Here is a 21,989-nt window from a genome sequence, read left to right on the forward strand (position 1 = left end):
GCCAAGTTCAGTGGCCCATACTGTGTCAAAAAGAAACTCAATGATGTGAACTATGTGATCAGTACGCCAGACAGACGCAAAGATCAGAGGGTGTGTCACGTAAACATGCTGAAAGAGTACTATGAGAGAAAGGCTAGTCAGCCGGTAGGTGTAACCCAGGTGGTAGAAGAAGAAGTAGATGAAGAGGGAGAAGCTCAAGATGAGAATGGAAGTGAGCCCTCTAGTGCCAGGTTGTCTAACTCAGAGATGTTAGGGAAAGTAGATGAGGCACTGAACTACCTACCTGATGATCAGAGGAAAGATGTGACTAGTCTGTTACATGAGTACGAAGAATTGTGTAAGGACAAACCAGGCTGCACCCCTCTGGCTGTACATGATGTTGATGTAGGAGATGCTGACCCTATCAAGCAAAACCCTTACAGGTTAAACCCGAGCAAACTGCAAAAAGTAAGGGAAGAGGTTCAATACATGCTAGACAATGACATAATAGAACCTAGTAAAAGCAGTTGGAGCTCCCCAATCGTCATGGTGCCCAAACCGGATGGGTCTCAAAGATTCTGCATAGATTACCGAAAGGTGAATGCCGTAACGAAAACTGATTCTTTCCCCATTCCTAGACTTGAAGACTGCATTGACAGGGTCGGAAATTCTGCATATGTCAGTAAAATAGACCTTCTTAAGGGATACTGGCAGGTGCCCTTGACCGACAAAGCCAGAGAGATTTCCGCCTTTGCTACACCAGATGGCTTGTTCCAATGCAAAGTAATGCCATTCGGCATGAAAAATGCTCCGGCCACCTTCCAACGGCTGACAAACCAAATCATTGCTGGACTTGACAATTGTGTAGTATACATTGATGACATCCTAGTGTACAGTGACACGTGGGAGGAGCACATTACACACTTGCGGCAACTTTTTGATCGACTCAGGGAGGCCGGATTGGTGATTAATCTGGCAAAGAGTGAATTTGCAAAGGCCAAAGTGGTGTATCTCGGGCATGTAGTCGGTCAGGGACAAGTATTGCCAAGAGAAGCCAAGGTAGAGGCTATACTAGGCTTTCCCATCCCCCAATCCAAGAAGGAGTTGCTCAGATTTCTGGGCATGGCTGGTTTCTACAGGAAATTTGTACCGAATTTCAGCACTGTAGTCACCCCCCTAACAAACCTGCTGAAGGGCAAGGCAAAGTACACCTGGACTGATAAGTGTCAAAGAGCCTTCGAGAAACTAAAGGCAGTCCTTGCTAATGAGCCTGTTTTGGCAGCTCCTGACTTCGCAAAGCCATTCAAGGTGGCAATAGATGCTAGCGATGTAGGAGTGGGAGCGGTTTTGCTCCAAGAAAATGAAGAAGGCACTGAACGACCAGTTAGCTACTTCTCCAAAAAATTGAACGCATACCAAAAGAAGTACTCCACAATTGAGAAGGAGGCTCTCAGTCTCATCCTTGCTCTCCAGCAATACGAAGTGTACTTGACAAATAGCAAAGGGGAGATCACGGTCTATACTGACCACAACCCCTTGGTCTTTTTAGACCGGTTCAAAATGAAGAACAACAGGTTGTTCAGATGGAGCATGATGACGCAGCCATATGCACTCAAAATCAAACATGTGGCAGGCAAAAACAATGTAATTGCCGACGCTCTGTCAAGAGTGTAACATGAAGAGAGTATCAAAGGTGAAAAGTTTTCACCGCATATCATTTCCAGTGTATGTGTTAAGCATATTCATTAATGTGTGCAAAACAGTTTGATATGATTGTATAAGCTCCGAGAATCCAAGCAATATCATTGTAAATAGTATCCATGAAAAGAGAACATGGAATTAATACAGCTATCCAAAAGGCATGTGATAGTATGTGATTATTGTAGCTTGACTTGGATTTTACCTCACATTTATTGTAAATAATAATGAGAAATTGTGAAGGTAAAAGAAACCCTTGCTACGGCAAGGCTTTCTTTTTCCCATGGGGGATGGTGTCACAAATGTACACACTAGTAGTTATGTACATGTATGATGTACTGTATGCATGGCTGTTTTAATGTGTATGTACACAGGTTGACCAGATTAATGGAGAACATTCTATGTGGTATAGATATAGTACATACAGGCTGACCAGATAAGTGGAGAATTTTCTAGGTGGTATACAATGTAGCTATACAGTACATGCATGTAACAGGAAATACATTATAGCTCACTCAATCTAGAATGATTTCACCCATTCCAGAAAGTTCTGGGAAGTGCTAACATATTTGGCTGAGTGAGGCACTGTCCCTGTAGCCCAATGTGATTGGTAGTTATTCTTGGCAGTGATGTTTTGTACATAGTTAGGCAGTGAGTCATCCAGGTTTCCTGGAACTTGGACTGGCTAGTAGGTTGGAGAGAGTTATAGAATGTGCTAGAAGGGGGTGAATGGATAGTATATAAGCCAGAGAAATTCTGCAGTAGGCAGAGTACCCAACACCTCTGCTCTGAGAGTTACGTCACTTCTGGCTCTGAAGCGACTTGTTATAGTCAGTCCTGTGTTACCTGCTGACCTGTTATGTTTGTGGAGATACTTGGCCTGGGAGACATTTTGCCTACAGAGAATTAATGTGCCTTCATTGGACTCCATATTTTTGTATCAATGGACATTGCTACGGCAAAGCTGTGACGGGCTGGATTCCTAGCTGAACATTATTAAGTGAATCATCATTCAACGCATCAACTGGACGTGGTCGTCACAACGTTTGGACTCTGCACGTTTCGCCGTGGACATATATCGTGGATTTTACCCCGGATCTATACCGAGATCGTAACCTGCGCCTCTGGAGTTACGTCGGAGGAATCATTCATCGGTGCATCGCGGATCATTCATTTGTGCATCGAACATCGTATTTGGACATTTCCAGGGATATTGCGTGTAATGCCTATGTAAGTAATTCCATTACTGACTTATATTTGTTTCTCGTGATCATTATTGTACTGATGTGACGCCGATTACCAGTCTGTACCCACAATATCACTGTTAATAAACCGCCTGAACATCAGTTGATTGTTTCTTTTGTGCGATCATTCTCGGAGTGATTTTGGTCGTAACATTACTTAATTCATCCATTGCTTCATTTTGTCTTCTTAGCCTTTCCTCATCGATGGTTACAAGTTCGACTACAGGATCTATGTTGTGGTGACGTCTTGTGATCCGTTTAGGATATATGTGTACAAGGATGGGCTGGTCCGGTTTGCTACAGTGAAGTACACTGAACCAACCAATTCAAACATGGTGAGTCAATCCTATGTTTGTATGTACAACAAATATGTTACTTTTGTGTTTGAATTATGATGAAATTTGTATCTTTAAAATCTCTCTCACAGGTTGATGAAATGAAGGATATCAAACGGAAGGCACTTTTATTATATCCTCATTGTTAACTATGCCATGGAAAAGTAGTCATTGGCAGATGTTAACCTGTCAAGAATGGACTTCTTTTGCTATTACACACATTTCCATACAGACACCTGCCGAATATTCTCGGGACTCATCTTCATTGGGTTAAGGAATAAATTAGATTAGGAAACCAAAAGACCAAGTTAATATGTGAGTCTAATCAGATGCATTTTATGTAGGATACTGGATGCAGATATCAAAAGATGTTGTAAGGCTTGAGTTTCTTGCAGTTTTCTATATAACCAGATGTACTGTATTTGTTATATGACTTATTCTGTAAAAAAAAAGAATAAGTCTAAATCCACATACAAGGAAATTTAATCAGTGCAGGACATATGGGTACATTGAAAGGCTGAAATTTACAACATTTTGAGTAAACCTATATCTCAATGTCTTGGCACAGTCTATGTGATTTATGGCATGCTCTCAGATACATATAGTACATTGTATGTCAAAAACAATGAAAGCAAAAGTAGTTAGAGTTGGTCAGCTTTTCATTGAAAGTTTGTACAGCAGTAACTGTTGTTTTCCAGTATACTGCATTGCAAACATATTGTTTAAAGTTCTGTATGTTAGCCTATACTTTAATCTGTGTGTTGGACATTGAATATCCTTCTTGGAAATATATGATGTGAAACTTGTGTCATTGATGACATACAGTCACACTTGTCTACAGAGGCCTCTCAAGGAAGACAAAAAAGTGGCTGCCATAGACAGGTGGCTGTAGGCAGGGTCTTTAATATGCTTATTGGGAAGGAGGGGGATTTATTTATAGTGTTTGTATACATTGGAATGCAGTGGTGATGGTATGTGTCGAGGAAGAATGAGAATGATGTCCTGAGGAAAGTGCTAGAGTTTGAAATGAATGAGCCATGAAAGGAAGGACTAACAAAGAAAACGTGGAAGAAACAGGTGGAGGATAAGCTTGAGAAGGTACAAGATTTGTAGTCTTGAGTATTGAGGATGCCCCATGTCAGGGGAGATGGCGGGAAGGTGTGAGAGCTGTTGGTGTTAGAGTAAGGTATAAGTATGGCCACCTCCCTTATGAGGTACAGACCCGGATTAAAACTGGTGATGATAATAATGGTGATAATGATGATGTGACAGGCAGCAGCTTCAGATATGTGGCCGCTATTTAAAGACAGGTTTGACTGTACTTCGTTTATGAGATAGACATGGAGTTTGATGAATATGAAGCCTGAAGGCAGCATTAGAGAACCAGTGACCATTTGGGATAGAAGACCAACTAACATCTGTAATGGTGATATGTATTGACAACTTGTTGCTAGAAAGTTTAGCATAGTCCAGTGCTTCAAAACTTTGGTAAAATGTGAGGCAATCTTCTCTAAAGTCAAGAAGTACCACTGTGGCCCACTGACTGACCAGCGTTTACATCAGGATTTCCATTCTCTCTTTCTTGCAGGACGAAGTATGCATGCATCTCACAAACTACGCCATTAACAAACACAGCTCAGATTTTGTGCGTGATGACGAAAGTGGCTCTAAGAGGTATGTGCTTGTGAAGCAGATTATTCAAATTTCTCCTTCCGAGGCCAGTGTGTTCAGAAGATATTCATTATGCTTTACGACCAGAGCTCAGTTTTTTGTTTTTCATCACATCATGCTGTCAATTTCTGCGCTATAATCCACAAGTACAATTATTGCTAGATTTGATAAGATGTTATCAATTCTGTAAGGGACATAAAACTTGTTGTTTGATAATACATATTTGTGTTTACAATGTAGGACTTTGCATTCATGAAGTAAATCTCACTTGAAAGTGGACTTTTAAAAGTTGTTAGCTTCAAATTCATTTGAGAGACTTGGAAAATTGTTATTCTTTTCAATCAATTGTTATTATTATTATTATTATTATTATTATTATTATTATTATTATTATTATTATTATTATATATTTTTTCTTTTTCTTTATTTTGCATTCATCATAGTTTGTATTTGTTTACTACCAAAAGCATGCCGCCCAAATAATTTGATATGTACCTCTGCTTTACTATGATTTTTATGTACAGGCGTATTACAACGGTAAACGAATGGTTTGAGAGCAATGGATACAGTGTAGAGAAGATCTGGGCAGACATCTATGATGTCATCATCAAGACTCTGATCACAGCTCACCCAGTGCTCAAACACAACTACCGCACCTGTTTCCCCAACCACATCAAAGGCAGTGGCTGCTTTGAGATCCTTGGATTTGACGTCATGCTGGACAAGAAGCTCAAGCCATGGTTGATAGAGGTAAAAACAGGAACACTAAACAGTCACATGTAAAGGCATAATTTACCATTTGCAGATGAAACAAAACCCTAGCACTAGTGCTTTAGAATAGTTCTAAAGTGTGAGCTAAGGATAGAAACAGTCAATATAATGATTTGAACCAGTATAATCGATGTTAAGTATTGTTGAATATACAAAATGTGAACAATAGTTATAATAAAAATGTTTCCAGACTAAACCCGCTACAGTTATGGTTTAATGAGAAAAATACTGATTTCTCCTTATATAGGTGTTATTGCAAAAATTGTATATGGTAGGATGTCTTGTGATACAACTTACCTACATAATGTATGCTTCAAAAGTGATATCTTGAACATTTTTATAAATCACTCTTCCAAAGGTAAACAAGACCTTTAACAGTGGAGGTAGAAAATCATGTACTGTAAAACATGATATATTCACGGCACGAAATTTTCGCGAATTGGAGCCGACGGCCTTTTTCGTGGCAAGAAATTTTCGCGAATTGCCTCTTGCGTTCAATACATATAGTGTAGATAAAGACATTTCGCGTGCATTTTAATTTCACGAATCTTGGCGCTCGCGAAATTCGCGAAATTAAAATGCACGCGAACATTTCTCATTTTACAGTACCTCAATGACTTCCACAATAACTTTGAGAAAATGAATGAGAGAAGTTGAGCGAAAAGCATATTATGTATGTGAATAGTGTCAGTTGCAAAGATTTAAATATTAGATATCCTTTACAAAGAATTGGGGGACATGTCTTGTGAACCAGCGAACCTGACAGGAAATAAGCTATGAAATACTTCACAATATTTTGCCATACTTCAATTTTAGGATACAAAGAAGTCACCTTGTGGTGGTGGTGGTGGTGGTGGTGTTGTTGTTGTTGTTGTTGTTGTTGTTGTTGTTGTTGTTGTTGTTGTTGTTGTTGTTGTTGTTGTTGTTGTTGTTGTTGTTGTTGTTGTTGTTGTTGTTGTTGTTGTTGTTGTTGTTGTTGTTGTTTCTTCTACATGTAGCAATAGACAGGTCAGTCATTACCTAGTAGGATATTTTAATATTGAAGACAATGTATCAGTGAAGAAAAGTACCTGTATCCTTTAAGTTTTGTCTGATGTACGTATCTTTGTCTGGTGTCACCAGGTGAACCACTCACCCAGCTTCCACACAGATGCCAAGCTGGACAAGGAAGTGAAGGAGGGACTACTCTTTGACACTATGAACATTGTCAACCTGACGCCCTTTGATCGCAAGAAGTGTATGGAGGAGGAGAGGCGTAAGATCAAGGAACGACTCATGGCTCGCTCCAAGCCCAAAGAATTCAGGTATTCTTCTCTTCAGTCGCTGTTCCTCCCCCACCCCTGCCCATCATTGTACTCGTAGCCCCCCCCCCCCCATGCCTTTGCTCACGAGCAAGGTTGTATAGTGCTTTGATAACCTTAACATGGTGGGAAAGGCTGATATAAAAGCTAGTGTATTATTAGAATCATTGAGTGTATCAAACGGGCCATGGCTGCGTCCCATGTTATGATCGAATTTCCTCAATTGAACACGCTTGAGATGATTTTTGTTTTAAATATTTACCCATTCTTCCTTTATTTTTCTTTTGTAAAGGAAAACAGGATTTACAGTACACACATCCTCGCACACTTTGAGTAGAACAAGGCAAACTTCATCAAGCCTGTGTTTAAAATTTCAATATCAGCAGGAAGTTATTCCAGACATTTTATATTGTGACATAATATATTGGGTCATATATCATTCATTGTAATGCAATCAAAGGCAAATGTTTTTTTGTTATTATGTTATTTGAAAAGTTGTAGAAAGTTTCAGACAGTATTTATTGTGTATAGGAAATCATACCATGATTTGAGGATAAACTCTTGTCAGCACTGTTTATATGAATTGGCATTATAATTCTATATGACTGTTCACCATTTAGATTGGGCTCTTACAGTAAGATTCATAATCTTTGGTCTTGAATTAAATTTACTTGTGGTATTACTACATAACTATTTTTTTTCTTTGTAGCATTTGGAAAGAATATTCTATTAGCCTATTAAATGGTTTATGTGAATTCATGTGATATGATTATGTGAAGCCAGAATGAATGTAGTCTGAATGCCGTTGACCTTTTGACCCTAGGAAAGAGGAGTATGAGGATTCCTATGACAAGGCTGCTGAGGCCCAGCTCAAGTATGAAGAGGCACACATCGGAGGCTTCACTCGTATCTACCCTACTGAGGACTCGGAAAAGTATGACAAGTACTTCCAGCACAGCGGTTCACTCTTCCAGGAGACAGCAGCCTCTAAGGCCAGGGGAGAGTGTGCCAGGTAAGTAGGTCATACACGTGTATTCAAAAATCATTGCTTGTGCAAGAATCAGACTCATTATTGACCATGCCATAGGTTGTTTGTTGAATACCCTGAAATAATCTTGTACATGTATGTCAGACCTTCATCCTCACATACAGTGTACAAAAAAGCATAATTTAATGGTATGCTGGATGTGTAAAGGCACTTAAAAAAAGGTGATGAACAACTGTGGTCTTGATTTCTGCAGTGCTGACATCTGCCTTGGATTTTATCTAGCAGGCTTGTAAATTCTGTTTTGATGGACAGCCCTGTCATGATATTTGATATTTAGATTGATACAAGATATTGTTTTTCCCCTGAAACATATCTACATGCAACTGATTGACAAATTGTCCTACATCAATGTAAATAAAAGTAGCACTGAATTTATGAGTGTTTAGTAGTAGCCATGACAAATGAAATCATGGGCATACATAATTGGGCAGGGTTCAAACCTACAACTTCGTGATCACTGGACAGGCGTCTTATCCATTAGACCACCAAGCTTCTGCCCACCCTATGATTTCTGTTGCCATCTCTGCTACTAAACACTGATTAATTCAGTGCTTATTTACGTCGATGTAGGGCTATGTGTAATCAGTTGCCTAAAAAGATAACTAGATGTAAGAACTTCGTCAATTTGACTATTTATATGTATACCCCTCATCCAATCTCCTTGTCCATGGCTGTTCAGACAACAGAGGGAAGAGATTCGTGCCAAGCAAGAGAAGTTAGAAATGATGCTGAAGAAGAAGCCGAGTGAAAGGAAAGACTCTGGTGGTCTCAGACCAGAGAGTCCCCAGGGAGATGGGCGGAACCGCAGGCGACTTCGCCCGACTGTTCCCAGGGTGGCCATGGGCAAGAGGCCCTATGGAAGGTCCCAATCAGAGGTACTTATCTCAGCATATCCTTTAGTGACATCACATGATAGGGTGACACGAGCCAGGTGAAAGAAATTTTAGTTCAGAAACCTACTTAGGTTTCTGAAGAATTGTCATTGGTGCATCAAGCTATATGCTAGATGACAGGGGATGAGAATGTCCTGAATCATACTTTGTGTAATGAACCAAATGAGAGCAATGCAGGTACACTGTACTTCATTAAGTATTTGTATCGATTGCTGTAGTTTAGTTTTAAAAGCCGTGTAGAAGTGTGTACTTTCTGTTGTGTTGTGCTGTTCTTCATTTGAAGATTAATACTTGTTTAAATAGAAAAATAATCGTTGTATGTCTCCTCTTCATGTAACAAGTCTCAAAGATGCACAACTGTGCTTATGTGCAGGCAAAGAATATGGCATTTTGATGGTACAATGATTATCCATTCATTTTACTGTTGCACATGTGACTTTCAGAGCACTTTCATAGTGACTGTCATTGAACAGATAGTGAATGTTGCATACACGCAACTGGGATTGGCAGGTTCATTTTAATATAGAAAGCATTGTCAGACTTTTTACCTACAGCGTAAATCTCACTGTTATCTGTGCCTTAATACTTTGTCCTATGAGATTTCTTTCCTTCCATTGTTTGTAAAAATTATCCTTCCTCTTCATCACTCTCCGTATCATTTCCTGCTCTTCATGTATAGATAGATTTTCAGCTGTCTTAAGGGCTTGTGGGGGGAATTTAGGTTAACTTGTGTTTGTTCATATTTAGTATGCAGTAAAAATGAATGTCCACCATTTGTATTGTTTTCATGTATTTGTGAAGTACTGTGTGCTGTCCGTGAACACTGAAAATGTTTTATTTAATCACACACAAATTTGTGTATCTTGATTCATAGTTCATGCTGGATTATGAAGCTGTGGACTCAACTAAACCTCAAGACATTGTAGAAGAAGAAGAGTTGGAGAGGATTAGTTCCCTTTTGCAACGAGACAACCTTGTCCGTGGCTTGGGGGTCGTGGAGCATGTCTACAGGTTACTGCACTGTACTCCAGGAACAGTGGGTGTTATGAAGAATGCAGACCGACAGCCAAATGTAAGTTCACATGTTATCATCACCTACCATGCTATATGTTGTTTGGAACGATGGAGTATTCACAAGACTTTCATAATGGTGGCATCTAGAGGCTTGTTTCTGCTTGCAGTAATCATGGGATGTGAGTCTCCTGAGAAGACTCGTGCAGTCTGATTGTGCAGTGCTTGATAGTTTGTGAGCTAGGGTTCTATGGTGATGGTCAAACTGTCCTTTCTCCAGAAAATCAAGTACACGTTTTCACTGTGACTCGTGGTTTCATCTTCACCCAGAGCAAACAGAGCATAATGCTTTGCATTAGCTTCGTCCAACACAAGATAGAAATGCACAGTCAATGATGCAGCACTGATAGCATTCATTCTTCCATTATTTTTCCCTGCCTTATGTACACCAAATGGATTGGCAATTGTTATTGTATTTCCCCATCCTCATTTGTCTCATAATTATGTCTTGCTTTCGTCTCTCTTGACAACTCTTACAATGTAGAACATGTTTATGTTTCTCTTTTCCTCATGTTTCCATTCAAACTATAAAAAACGGAACCATTTTCATCTGATGCAGAATTAATTCTTTCAAGAGGGAATTAATTCAGAGTTTCATTCATCTTTTCTTCATGGATCTTTCATTTCCTGTCCTATCTAAGATTCTTGAGCTATTTATCTATGAATCGATGACAAAGTTAAGGTCTTACTTGTTCAAGTGAACAATACTCTGCATAATAAGGTAACAGTCAAGCATGTATGAGAAATAAAAGGGACAGTGGAGAAAGATATATATACATCAAAATCAGAGAATATGAGAAGAACAGTCTAGACTTTCCTACAAGATTGTTTCATTCTTCATTTTGATACTTGATACTTTACCAGAGCAGTAGCTGAATGTCAGGAGTGTAGCTTGATATTTTCTTTCTCTTATCGATGGTTTAGCAGCAATACCAGCGCCTTGGTTTGGTATCCTCTGCACCATACTGGAACAGTGCTGTTGCGGGTCGCATGAATGCATACCTGCATCTTGACACGCCGCCGTACCATAAAACCCCGAGTCACCATCCCGCAAGTCGCAACAAGAAGACAAATAGCAAACCTGGTGCTGTCGGGAGCTCAGTGACTTCCAAAAAAAGAACTGCTGCTAGTCAAATCCCAGAATTATTTTCATACAACATGCACAATCACTCCTACTACCCAAAGAATGACAGTGACCGAAAGGTTGAAGCAAGTAATGACCTTGCTTCCATTGACCCAAGCTCTAGTAGGTCTAGGTCCTACTCCAGCCAAGACCCTCAAAACCACACCCCAGGTAGTGACCAAAATAGACAGGATTCAAAGCGGGTAGACATCAAGGATGCACCAAGGAAAGAAAAACATCAAAACAACAATAGCTGCCACAATGCTATCCTGTATCCAAACCAGTACGGGGTGGCAAACAAACACAGACCTGGTAATGGTGGTGGTTCTATGGTGCTGAGTGAACAAAAAGATTCAGAAGCTATGAGTGGTGTTCTCACTGTAGAGGCCTTAAAGAAGTGGATACCCAGTGGGAAACAGAAGAAGTGTGCCAGAGAGCTGGTCACTCCTGAACTTGGACTCCAGTTCCTGACCAGCTGTCAGAAAACCCTTGCAGCCCGACATATGGCCAAGACAGATGCTGCCGAGGCACACACTCCAGGAAAGTCAAGTTCTAGTCCAATACCTCTGCTTACCATGAAAAGTCATGGAACTCCTGTAAACCGAAACAATAACAGAGCAGTAGAGGGCAGACCGGGGGAGGCTAGCCCTGGGACCACACCCTCCTTCACTCTCAGTCCCCTCAGGCCAGCTACAATGGGGGACTTTCCATCCATTTCAGGAAGTGAAAGTTTGTCACCTTCTGATCTTTCTGAGGTGGACTTATCCTCAGACCTTCCCAAAGAGACCGCCGTCGATTCTGAGACGTCACCCGAGGGCCTCCCTCCCTTACTGTGTTGCAATGTACCTCATGGGAATCTTGAGGGAGGGGCCACCTCAGACAGGGGAAAGTACCAGTGTCACAGATGGGGCAGAAGACTGCACCTTAACATCAATGACATCAAATTTGAATCCCCTCAGGACAAAAAGGAGGTACAAAGTGTTAGGAGAGACACCTCCATTCCCAGAATTCCAGCCAGAGTTGAGTTTTGTTGCTGAGCTGGAAGTGTTGTTTGCTTCAGGCAGTTGTTAATTCCAGGTGTTGCCAGATTTTCCAAGCCGACAAAGCCTCTAATCTCTATATTTTATGAGACTAGAGTGTTGCTACTTATTCATCTTCAATTATACATTGTAGTTCACATTCCTCTTCTTTCTTTCATATTATATTACATCTTTGTTTGACTATGCATGTGCTTATTGATGTTGGAATTGTTTTCATAACATTTCGTTCTTGTTGGTATACAATGTATGAATTGTTGACTATTGTTATGTTCCGGTTTCCATTTGGCAAATTTTAATTGAGGTGGACAGTTTCACATGACTTTGATACAACATCTGCAGTTGCCCATTGAATCAGCAGCCTGCTGTATATAATATGACGTAAACATACATATGTGTGTGTACATAGGTTGAAATGTACCTTCTGTACCTTGTTACTCATCATCAAGCTACACAAGCTTTAATTTTCTCAAGTCTTGTAGGCCCTCTTCTTACTAATTTCACATTTTAAAAGAGCTTGCAAATTCAAATATTAGAAAAAACAAAAACACTGCCTACCAGCAAACATCTCATGCATAAATCTGTGTATCACTATGCAAATGTACAGAGTTGTATCTTGGTCAGTGTGTCTCATTCCAATTCTTCTTTTCTTCTCCTTTTTTTTTTGTTTTTTTGTCTTTTTGCATGCCCTAAATGTTCATTTCATATCATTGTTCCTGCATACTTCTGTTCTCCTCTAGCACTCTGCTATTTCTCGAAATAGCCAAGGCACCGGTCTCTCCCAAAGTACATGTGATACTCTGGCACAGATGATAGGACAGAGTGAAGAGCAATTGTACACTCTTCACCTCCAGCCTTTTAGTGAGAAGGTGATCAAAGGCTTCAAACCTCTCCCCACATTGCACAATGTACATGTAATGTGTGCCATATATCGAACAAAATCAAAGTTTTGTAGCTGCTTGAATAATGTGCATCACATTGTCACCTCAAACAAGCTCTTTGTCACACCCACTAAATGATTTAGTTTAGCTCATGTCCACTTGTAATTTGTTTTCTGCACCAACATATTTTTTGTGTCTGCACCAAATGCTAATATCTCGTATAGCAAAGTTTTGGTTTTAATATGTGAATTGTGTAAGCTAAACCTATATAACACATACCCCTGCTCATATACATTACCCATTATAATACCCAATGATATGGTTAAGTCTCACACATTTTATTATGTGAACTAGTAAAAACTATCAGGCCTGTTATAACTACATTTCAAAATGCATGTAGATGTCATACATTGTAGTATGCTTGGCCAATGTTCAGGCATCCATGTTATGACTACATGTAGATATTCATGTCCTACGTACAATACATAGGAAAAGCTCAAAATACAATAGCTGTTCACCTTTAAGGAATGTTAATATGCAACAATGGTTATTGTTTAAATACATGACTGATCAGAAAGCATGTGATGGTCCCTCACCCTAGTGCCTGACACGACGTATTTCCTTACTTTCTCAACCCTGTTTCTCACCTTTCTGTCTACTTTGATGTTTTGTATTCTTTGTTACTTCTGTATGTGTGTCTTCCTTCCTGTCTCTCTGAATGTTGCTAATGTTCAATTTCTCCTTAACATCAGTTTCTGTTACTACTGTTTTTATTTCGATTTATATCCTCTTCCATTTCACTTTCATGTCTTTTGTATGCATCACACTCACATTTGACGTGCAGTTCATACAGTGTTGAGCGTGGAAGTGTTATTAACACATAAATGGCATAATTATGTCAATAACACTTAAAGTGTTATTGACATGATGCCATTTACGTATGTTTGCTCCTGAGATACTGTTACGATTTTTTTTTTTAAAATTACGGACTGCTTATGAATTCAATAGCAGGGCTGCACACTAACCCATTTTTTTCTACTGGTCGGACCTATCTGTGGGCCGAGTAGGTACCCACTTTTCAATTTTTTACTTGTCCGTTCCCGAAAAAGTTATGGTCCGATAATGATTTTTACTGGTCCGATCGTTGGACCAATTCCAGTGTGCAGCGTTGTCAATAGAATTATAATCGATTGTGTTGCATAATCAATCTCAAAATAAGTTTGTACCCATATTCGGTTACATGTTCTATTTGTTAGAGAATTCATCTGTTTATTTTGTGACAATTATTATCATGCTATCAACCTAATTTACCTAATTTCCATTAACCCTATTTTAACTGGGCTATTTGAGACCAAGTTTTTACTGGGGGGGTCAATTTGACCCCCCCCCCCCCTTCAGATCTCGGCCGCCGATCGCGTGATCGCCGCAAAATTTTGCCTGAAGATAGAATCGGATGTCAACTACAAGATTACATGGTCATACAATAGAAAAATATTGGCTTTCTATTTTTAATAAATTAATTATGCAAATTTATGCATGAAATCATATTTTCACCTATAACTCCATTAAAAAGACTGAAGGATTGCTAAATTTTTGTGTCAGAGTTCCTCACGACACATCAAACAACTCTTTTTTTTTACAAATAACACAATCAAAATCAATTTCTTTTGGTTTTATTTTTTTTTTAATTTCTTATGTATTTTATTGTTTTTTCCGACATTTTATTTTCTATTGTTTTTTTGCCAAAATTTGTTGCAGGCACTTTTTCAAGCTTATCTACATTAGAATTGATTAATTTCAATGGTTAAAAGTTGAAATAATCTAATTTATATCAATTTAACCAAAAAACACAATTTGCATTGGATTTGCACACGATATCATGAATTTGAGCTGTTTTCAGGTTGACATGCATATTCAAAACATTGCGTAACTTCAGAACAGTGTACCCGGATGTCGCAAATTTGGTCTCAAAATATGCGGGAGACTTCAATGAAAAAAGTCATGAAACGACTCGGCAAAATCTTTGCGCGTCGCGGAATCGTGGCGCGAAATGTCAAGGGAGGGTCAATTTGACCCCCCCTCCCCCAGTTAAAATAGGGTTAAGGCTAGTTTGTAGTCTGTGTCTGTTCAGGGTGAAAAATTCTTGGGATGTGATTTTTTTTTGGACAAATTTCTTTGTTTTTCCTCTGATCTTAAAGTAATGCATAGTCAAAGTAGCTCAGTTCGGTTCTAAGAATGTTGTGAGCATGATTGTAAAATCAAACCTTATAGATTTATGTAAAATATGTGATGGGTGTAGGGATAGCATGTCTATGAAAGCAAATTGTGACTGTATACTTTTTTCGCTGTTAGAAGTTATAGCGTTCTATAGCCAACTTCAAAAGTGTGTTTGGAGGCCATGCGGTATTAATCAGTGTACAATTTTTTACCTCAAGTGCATCTGCATGGAAGGGAAAAATGAAAGGATTCTCTGAATGTGCCATTTCCTTGAATATTTGAGGGGCTTGTTTGCATTATACTGAAGTAATGTCCTGTAAACATCTACATGCTTGTACTTTTAGCATTAATAATGTTAGTGGTCATGTCTCCACAAATCATGCTTGCCATTTCTCTTGTAGTCAAATGTGAACTGCTTCCTGCTAGAATCCCATTCTTTACCGATGACTTTGATTTGCATACTGTGAGTTTCATTTCGCATGGTGATACAAGGCCTTTTTTAAAGGATGGTATACATTGTATATAGTGCACCAATGGGTGCTTGCCCAGGATGCTACATTTGTAGTACTAGTGAACATGAATGATATGAAGTTGTTAGTAATACGAGTCTGGTCGTCATTTTTACTACCCAAACAGGGTTCAAACTTCCAGGTGGGGATGACAAAGACCCAGCCTCAGCCCCCAGGAGGGGTGCCATGGCCCCAGTCAGCAAGCAGGGCTACACGAGGTCTGTCCCAGTACAGTGAACACACCTACTCCAATGCCCAGAATGCAGCTGTTGTAGGAATGGGGCCCAACCTAGGTAGCCAGAGGCAGCGATTTGCCCCACGCAAGGGGCCAGTACCACGTGAGACGCACACAATGAACAACCTAGTCATTGCAGAGCAGGACCTCCAGAATCTATCCATGATGGACAATGATAGCATACGAGGTGGTCGCCATGGCAACATGCCATTGAACTCCAATACTGCAGCAATGGGACAGGGAGACTGGAGAATAATGGAAGGAGGATACGCCAGGAGAATACTGAGTGCAAATACAGGACAGAGAAAAGAGTCGGGTAAGTCTACCATTTCTTCACCGTCTACTCCTTCTCTACATAACATCTCTCACATATTGTATACAAGTGTACACAGACTCACTTCCAGAAATGTAAAATACATGAGATTGAATAATGTTAGTCAAACTGATTTGCCCTTTCAGAATATTTACCCGTTGGGGACGAGTCCCGAGTATACTCGGCAAGTGTCTATGGGAAATGTGTGTTGTAGCAAAATCTATCTGTCCTCAATGGATTACAGCACAATTCAAAAAGGGGAAGAAGGGGAAGGAATTAGTCTATACCATTCCCTTTGATGAAATCAAATGCTGAATCATGGGCAGAAGTCTTTTCTAGATTTCCACAGAGTTGTGTAAACATGCAAAGAGCTGAGTGAAATCGTTGCTTATTCTGTTCATTGATTTGATTCACTGTTTCCTAAATTTCCTGCAGGGAGCATCCAGATTCGTCTCAACACCCGTGGTGGCAACTCCTACAATACATCAACTACTCCTCCGCCTGGCATGTATGCTACAAACAGCAACTTTCCAAACCTGTTGAAAGTGGGCCCCACAGGGTCCAACACGTCAGCAGGTGAGGCTTTGTGACCTGGCTAGCTGTACCTAAATGAACATGGTCTAGACAAAAATAAAAATGTAGAGACTGCCGTAAAGCAAAAAAGAGACAAACTTTAGTTGTGCTGTTTATTTTGGTAATGTACTTGAATGCAATCTTGATAAGGAACATGAAATGAATGACTGTTGAAGTACTTCCTTCATCGAGGTGAAATTTTCCTTTGTATCCTGCAGGTGCAATGATCAACCTATCAGTTGTGTCTGGGCCTGCACCTGTTGTCCACAGACCAGACTTGGCAAGTGCTGGGAGCAGTCGGGCCACGGTCAGTAGGGAGACACTAGGCAGTGCGCCGGACTCTTATAGCCATCCATTAAGGTCAGCATTACTCTCAGTCTAGTGTAGCCAGAAACAGCTAAGCACATCAATACCTTTAATACAAAATTCACATGGAACTACTAATGAACTAACATGTGCTGTTATCAAAGCAAGTCCACTGTGTTAAAAAGCTTGAACTGCCTTAATGCTATTAAAATCAATAATCATTTTGTTAATAATACACTCTTCACAATCTGTGTTTACTCGTTACACCTTGTGTAACTAATCCTTGTTTGTGCTGGATGTATCACATGAATGGTTCCAATAAACATGCAACTTTGGAAGGAGAAGAGTGCAGTAAACCTGATGAGTTACTAATGAACTAATCTTAACCCTCTGAACATTATAAGAAGTCCCCCCTCCCCCCCCCCCCCAAAAAAAAAAAAAATGTATATATATATATATTGACATAACCTGCCCTACCCTAAAAATATCCCTAACCCTTGGTTTCTTTTTATCTCACCTGGGCCAAAGACTCGGCTGAGCATGGTGCGTCATCTATCGTGTGTCTTCCATTGTGCATAAACCTTTTACCTTTTTTTTTTAAATGTGTGGTCAAATTTTCTATAAACTCGGCAGGTATTATTGCCAGCGTGATAGTCTATACAAATGAACACCATGCCCCCTGAAGGCCCCCCCCCCCCCCAAGTTGCTCTGCCTATTTCAGGTAATAGTCTGCAAGAAAGTGTGTGAGGTGAACTCGCAATACTCAGATGAATGTATGATAGTCAGGTGAGCGCAAGACACCACTTGGTGTCGTTGGTTTGTTTGGTTTATTGCTTCTTTGTGCGTGTGTGTTGGGGGGGGGGGGGTCCCTTCTTTTATACCTGGAGACCAAAGAAATAAAGTGTTTGTTTTTGGTTTGGTTTATGTCCACCAAACTTCATAAAGAGAATAATACACCTGTAGGCTGTTGGCAGGGGGAAAACAAGTTTTTAAAAGCGGGACAGTGCCAGGATGAATTACTACCGCAGTGAGTACCATTGATGTGTTAACATGTCACATCACTGTCAAATTCAGATGGACAAAATATGTAGCCATTATTAATATCTATGTAAGGAGAAAACTAACACTGAATGACAGTGTGCAGCAGCGCTAAATGGAGTGACTGTATTCATTTGAAAATAACCATTTCATTGTTTTGGGGTTGCAGTTAATTTTTTATATCCCTCACTTTCTATTTGTGAGGTGCATTGTCATCAGCAAGGATGCTGTACTGTGGCAGCTACAGTGCACATTATGGAAATTGAACCACAGAAATAAAAAAACTAGAAATACATGAACACACAAACATACACATCACACACAGTTCTGAGCATTTGCTATGTCAGGACTGCACACTAACCTATATTTCCCTACTGGTCCAAACCTTGAATTTACTGGTCCTGTACTATTTTCAACTGCCCTGACAATGTAATTTTTGTTATTTTACCTGTCATGTTAGGCTAGTAAATCTAGAAATCCCTGAAAAGTTTAATACTGGTCCAACAGTGATTTTTAGCGGTCTGGGACTGTTGGACCAGTGCCAGTGTGCAGCATTAGCTACAGTAAATGAGTGGACAAGATGAAAGTAGTGTAATAAATGTGTATGTGTTATGTTGTTGATTTGCTGTTATCATTAATTTGACACAATCCCAATGTAACACTAAACCAGGAATAGGCAACTAACCAAGGAAGAGATTTGGGATCTGTCTCGCATGGACCCGAAGTCTCCCATATACCGTGCATTGAGTGGACTACTGAAAGACAGACACCAGACATGTATGTCAGTATGAATCTCATCAAAGCCTCTCTGCTGCAGTATTTCTTTTGTCTCTAGATGCTGAGAGAATGTGTTTTCTATTCTGGATTCAGCTGTCATGAAGATTTTTTCCAAAGTTGTGCATTTATATTTCACTTTCTACAATGTATGCTGATGTTTTTTGCTACCTAGTATTCAAAAGCATGTGTTTGAAGTGCAGCTTTACAGTAAGTTTTCATCACAGAGCTACATGTAGAATAGAGCTCAAAATACTGTAAAAGTGGAAATTTTCGTGGTGCTGAAATTTTCGCGCATTTCGCGCAATCAGATACTAGCGCGAAAATAAAAGCATGCAAATATTTTTGCTTGCCATATGTTCCTGTAGTTGATGTCTTTATACCGCGGAATTAAAAACACGCGAAACTCTTCTTACTGCGCCGCGCGCGAAATATTAGTCGCGCGAAAATATCCACTTTTACAGTAGTGCATTTATAGTGCTTTTTTTTTTTTTAATATTCTTACTCTTTGCCAGTAACAAATACCGCATACAAATAGAACACAAAACAAGAACTCTGGGTTTAATTTAGTTTTCAGGGAAATAATCATTGTGGGCAAACGGTTTTTGTTTTACAACACATGCACATGTAGCATGGCATACGTGAATATTCCCTGCTGTTTGCTTACTCATGATTTTGTATGCATACGCTTCTTTACCTTGTCAATCGTTCAAAAACAAAAAAGAAAATGGGAAAAGCTCTGCATTGACTCAACTGTGTTTGTGTGTATGCTCATGCTTTCTACGCATTGACGGTCAAACTGCTTTAGAATGGTGAATATGTTCGTACATTTTGCCGTAGCTTGCCTTTCTAGAAGGCAAATACCACCCATTTGCAGTTCTAGTGATGTGTGTTTATGACATGAATATGCCAAAATTGGTAGTTGGACTTGTTGTGTGTTTGGTTTCTTCTAGAAACTCTTTAAGTAGGACAACCACAAATCATTGCTTTTCTTTTCTTTAAAGTGTTTTGTTGTTTTTTTTTGTCCCTATGATACTGCGCAAGAAAGCAACCAATTAGATGAATGATGATTAATATTGGACTTTCTTTTTGCTGGCAAATCATTCTCTAAATATTTGAATATCTATTTCAATTGTCTCTGTGGTATATTTCTTGCAAAAAGCAAAGAAACAAAAAGGTTTTTTGGGGGAGGGGGAAGGGGAGGGGGGTAATGAGGACTTGATCAACATGCATGCTGCTTTGTACACTGCATTTCTATTGTACAAGATGTGATGCATTGTAGGATTCTGGGAGGATGGCTTGCATTGATTTTTACCTTTTGTTCTCATCTGGAGATTCGCCAAGAAGGTCTATTGAGACAATGAAATCTTGGATACAGTATGACACCTTGAAGTTGTTTGTTTGCTGTCTGTATAGTCATTGTAGATTGGTATTATATGGTTGCTGTTGGCTTCACACAACTTGATGTAACGCCCTCCCATTCATGCCTTCCTGCTTCCTGCATGCTATGTTTCAAAATTTCTTTGAATGTACTATTTATATATGATATCTTTGCATGAGGACAAAAATTAATGATGTAAATCTCATTCTTGAGTTGTGAATGAACTGGTAAACCTTGTAGACCTGTTGTCATTTAAGACCATCTATATTCACACTATCATTAGCCTGTTGAGGATGGTTTGATTTTGCTACTACGCACATTTCCCATAGACACCTGCCCGAGTGTACTCAGGTCTCGTCCTCAACGGGTTAAGGTTGCTCCTAACATATGAATAATGTTCACATGGTGCTCATCATCAAAAAGACTCAAAGATAGCTAACAACGAGCTACTATGTACGCTTGATAAAATCTGGAAACGTTGTAGTGCTATTAATATGCAGTGACCCCCATTACATGTACATGTGTATACCAAGCATTTGAACATTATTATGGGAGGTAATTTAGCACTCAGAGGGGCCAGGCCTAATAACAAGCACGTTTAACTGCTTTGACATACATGTAGGCCCTCTGAATTACTACAACACTTCACAGGGGTCGCCCTTATTATTAGTGTGGACTTGATATCACACTGACTCACATACTGTAACTAACCTTCTTGCAAGTTCACTCACATGTTTCCTAACTTTAACTTCCCAGGGGCCCTAAGAGGCCAGCTCAGTGTGAACCTAACTACTGTGTACAATCAATAACTGTCACATTTTGTTCTCATATCGCTTGCCATGCTTCTCATTGCAACTTAAATAATTATTTACATATCCTAAGGTACTGCCAAATACCATAAATATATTCCAATAATTTCACAGGCATATTTTGTGAACCAGGAGTTGTAAGGCAATTTTGCAGGTATTTGAATACACAATTGGTGATCAACTACAATGTGCACTGTCTCAGCAAGACATGGTAAATTTGTGATAGGGAAAGACTGCTAGGGAGTGAAAACAGGTGGACTTTTAATTCCACTGCATATTAAAAAAAGGAGCTCAGCAAGAATGTACAATGTAGGCTTGCATGTACGCATACACTTTTTGTAGTATGCTAGTCATCTATTTGCAGTTGCTGGTTGCCCATGTTACGTGTATGGACACTGTTCTCATGTTTGAAAGTCATGACGTGGAGGGCGCTGTTTTGGCAAGTTGTTTAATTCGCTCGTCTTTGTGGTTCACAATTTGCAAAAGTAAAACCCAGTAAAAGAAACAGCAGCTTTGGTAGATGTACTTTGACCACAGGTTGTATACTGTACCTTTTGTCTTTGTGTTTATTATGAACCCATGAAAGATAACATTGTACCTTAAGTGTGAATCATTGAGTTTAGAGAAAAATAACAAAAGCAAGTCCAGGTGCATTCTGTTCATGTGCAGACACATGCTGTGCATGATGGCTTGTGTGCAGAACTGAATGGTTTTAAAATTCATTATCCTTCTTTGCTATGTTCAAATGAAGAGAGGCAATATTGTTTGAATGCACCACGCTG

The 21,989-nt window shown here is 39.5% G+C and overlaps 1 protein-coding gene across 1 annotated transcript in view; it reads left to right on the top strand.

Annotated features, from left to right (window-relative positions):
* LOC139717109 (uncharacterized) overlaps window positions 1-21,989 on the top strand; it is a 52,707-nt gene that overhangs the window by 20,757 nt on the left and 9,961 nt on the right. The window contains exons 7-17 of the mRNA XM_071628614.1: window positions 3,113-3,256; window positions 4,845-4,930; window positions 5,452-5,677; window positions 6,821-7,002; window positions 7,823-8,011; window positions 8,727-8,922; window positions 9,815-10,012; window positions 10,939-12,105; window positions 15,906-16,329; window positions 16,762-16,902; window positions 17,118-17,259. Of these exons, the coding sequence (XP_071484715.1) occupies window positions 3,113-3,256; window positions 4,845-4,930; window positions 5,452-5,677; window positions 6,821-7,002; window positions 7,823-8,011; window positions 8,727-8,922; window positions 9,815-10,012; window positions 10,939-12,105; window positions 15,906-16,329; window positions 16,762-16,902; window positions 17,118-17,259 (3,095 nt within the window). The remainder of the gene's footprint in view (window positions 1-3,112; window positions 3,257-4,844; window positions 4,931-5,451; window positions 5,678-6,820; window positions 7,003-7,822; window positions 8,012-8,726; window positions 8,923-9,814; window positions 10,013-10,938; window positions 12,106-15,905; window positions 16,330-16,761; window positions 16,903-17,117; window positions 17,260-21,989) is intronic.

Source organism: Diadema antillarum, unplaced genomic scaffold (assembly GCF_040938485.1).
Source record: "Diadema antillarum isolate AM-2024a unplaced genomic scaffold, OU_Dant_1.0 scf00000071, whole genome shotgun sequence".
Taxonomy (NCBI): Eukaryota; Metazoa; Echinodermata; class Echinoidea; order Diadematoida; family Diadematidae; genus Diadema; species Diadema antillarum.